Source organism: Teleopsis dalmanni, chromosome X (genome assembly GCF_002237135.1).
Source record: "Teleopsis dalmanni isolate 2A chromosome X, ASM223713v2, whole genome shotgun sequence".
Classification (NCBI taxonomy): Eukaryota; Metazoa; Arthropoda; class Insecta; order Diptera; family Diopsidae; genus Teleopsis; species Teleopsis dalmanni.
Genome location: NC_051848.1, coordinates 84511452 through 84514251, shown reverse-complemented (window position 1 = coordinate 84514251; position 2800 = coordinate 84511452). Strand labels below are relative to the sequence as shown.

Genomic DNA, 2800 nt, shown 5'->3' with positions numbered 1-2800 from the left:
CTCTTCATATATATGAAGAGTTTTAAATTTATTGATATAATGTTTATTTAAATTATTAAAAAAGTCAGTATATTTCATATTCTTTTATATATGTTAACCATATCATAAGTTCATATCAAATTCAAGTACCTCAATTAGTTAATAACTAAGAGATATACAAAAGAAATACAAAAGTTGATTTTTTTAACAAAGCCAATTAATTATTAACTTACGATTAATATTGTTGATTAATAATTAACATTCTTTCATAATACGAATATAGGTATATATTATCGTTGGTTGTGGTTCTTAGTTTTTAATATTATAGAAATTATAATAGGTAGGCTAAGTTATACCCAATTTTTTATTTGTAATTTTTTGAATTAATTATTTTTCGGAATAAATTATTGTACTTCTTGGGTGAGTTTGGAAAACTCTTCCTTTGTAACATCTCTTAATTGCTTAATACGACTGTCGAGATCATCAGTATCGGAACCTTTTGTATGAATTCGAGGCATGATATGAATAATAACGTGTCCAGATTCAAATATTTTCATTTCGCTATTTAAAAACCAAAATTTCGATATGACTACCGGTTGAATGGGGCATTGACATTGTAGTCCTTTGACATTTGATGTGTTTGACTGAAGTATTATCATTGAACCAGATATTTGTGAAACATTTCTGAACATTGTGCCCCATAGCCAAGCACCAAAACCAAAGATAGGTATGTAAAATATTTTCTTATTTGTGACAACAGTAACTTGTCCAAGAACTGGCCATAAATAAGCTAGCACTGCAATACGATTAATATTAATCAGAGATATACACAAAGGACATTTCAAATAAACTTACCACACAGATCTAATACGCTTTGATGATTCATTATCAGAATGGTATCACTTTCTTTACGTACATTTTCCAGACCACGTACCTCCATTGTTACTCCTAACCCACGACAAAGAAGTCGGCAGCACCAAGCAGGGACCCTTCGTGTTTGAAAAAAGAAAATAGTTTCGTGAATATTTAAGAAAGAAGCAATAATAAAACCTATGTATTTATTATATATTTAATGAAATGTCACATATAGAAAGATCAGATCACCAAAGATTAAAGTGGTAAGATTTAGTTAAGGTATTTTATTCATTGGAGCCTATTGAAGCAAATCACTGTTAGTAGAATCTATGTTTTAACTAAATTCCTTTGATATATGTATTGCCAACTGGTAAGTTTTATTATATGGTGGTGCCATATATTTACTTTAATCATTTTATTTTACGATTGATTATGATGAAAAGTTCATTATCTTCATCAGATATGGTATGTAATATGTAAATATAAAGTAATAGTAGAAAGTAATATGTACGATAATACAACATATGAATGTTATCCATGTAAAGTAAAACAGATAATCTCTAACTTACAATGCATTTCGGTAATTTCGCGGTCTCAAGAGCATAAAAGGTATGCAAATTAGTACTATTACGGCAGATCCAATAAGGAATGTTCCCATTTTCAGCGTATATGGTGCTCGATAAGAGGCTAGTATCAGCACTATAATACAGGTAATCCCAAAAGCTTCATACACGCATCCCATTTTAATGCTAAAAATACAAAGAACATGTATATTTAGATTTTTAATATGGATGTTTATTTTATAATTACTTATCAATTAATTTATTTTATTTTCAAACGAAACAATCACGAGAACCGGAACCGAGAACGTAAATTTTTCCGTCTACAAAATTTTATAAACTTTTGAGCAGAATAAATTTGCAGATTAATTTGACAGTTCGAAAAAACCAAACTACTGTTGTCATAAATAAAATCTTAGCTCTCTCGTTTACATGCATAGCTACGGGGAAAATAGATCAAATTTTCACCGACTACTTTTTTTAGTAATTTAAATTCTTTAAATTATAGAAATACATGAACGAGCTTCGAGTAATATTGATTTGCGCATTGAATAAATTGTTTTTTCTACAGAAAGTTTGCGAAACAAATAACTATTTATTTAAAATGAAGATAAAAACAATTATTATATGAAGACGAAATTATAGGAGTATTCAGACTGTCTGCGCACCGATAAATGTGCCCCATTGCAAACTCAAATAATCGTGAATACATTTTGTGTATATTAGTCCTGAAAATATTTAGAGCAGCTGATTTTTGTTTTCCTATTTTTTTATTATACCAAGAAAAAGTGAAAAGCAGAATATTTTGAAATTGTCCGATAGTGTTGGACGTAAAATAAATACAAAATCAAACAAGCAATTGCACAAAATCACGAAATTATAAAATCCAGCGAACAGTAAAAAAAGTAGTAACATTCACAATAGAGTCTTGAAAATCAAATATGCAAGAGGTAATTGATGTCTTCCAAATTGTCTTCCAAATGAAGTGCATAATAATAAGAAACAGGACGCAACGATGCACAGACATCCTGAATACCCCTTATATATTTTGTTTGTAAAAGTTTGTAAAAAATTGAACACTTATGGTACATAAAAAACATATGTTCTTTTTAAAATCTTGTATCCACTTTAATTAATACGTACCATATACTATATAATGTAGATAATATATATAATATGAATGTTAATGGTTTTCTTGTTCTATACTTTTGTATACAGCCCATATTTCTTTTTCGTAATGGTTTTCAGCTCGTTAAGTTATTTATTATTCAATCTGTTCATCCTCAGAAATGACACTGGTATCAATAATATGTTAGCCTCAATTGATTTACTTTGATCGTGCTACAAGGGTGTGGATAAATATTGGGCGGTTAAGAGGCCGAGCGCTTGAAAATCCAAAAATCAGT

At 29.0% G+C, this 2800-nt stretch overlaps 1 protein-coding gene across 1 annotated transcript; it reads right to left on the bottom strand.

Moving 5' to 3' along the window:
• Positions 1-320: 320 nt before the first annotated feature.
• On the bottom strand, positions 321-1837 carry LOC119662719 (putative 1-acyl-sn-glycerol-3-phosphate acyltransferase acl-2). Its single transcript, XM_038072415.1, has 4 exons — positions 1645-1837; positions 1404-1583; positions 835-968; positions 321-775 (listed from the first exon to the last, which is right to left on the bottom strand). The coding sequence occupies exons 2-4, from the start codon at positions 1574-1576 to the stop codon at positions 384-386; spliced, it is 699 nt and encodes a 232-aa protein (XP_037928343.1). The 5' UTR covers positions 1577-1583; positions 1645-1837; the 3' UTR covers positions 321-383.
• Positions 1838-2800: the final 963 nt, after the last annotated feature.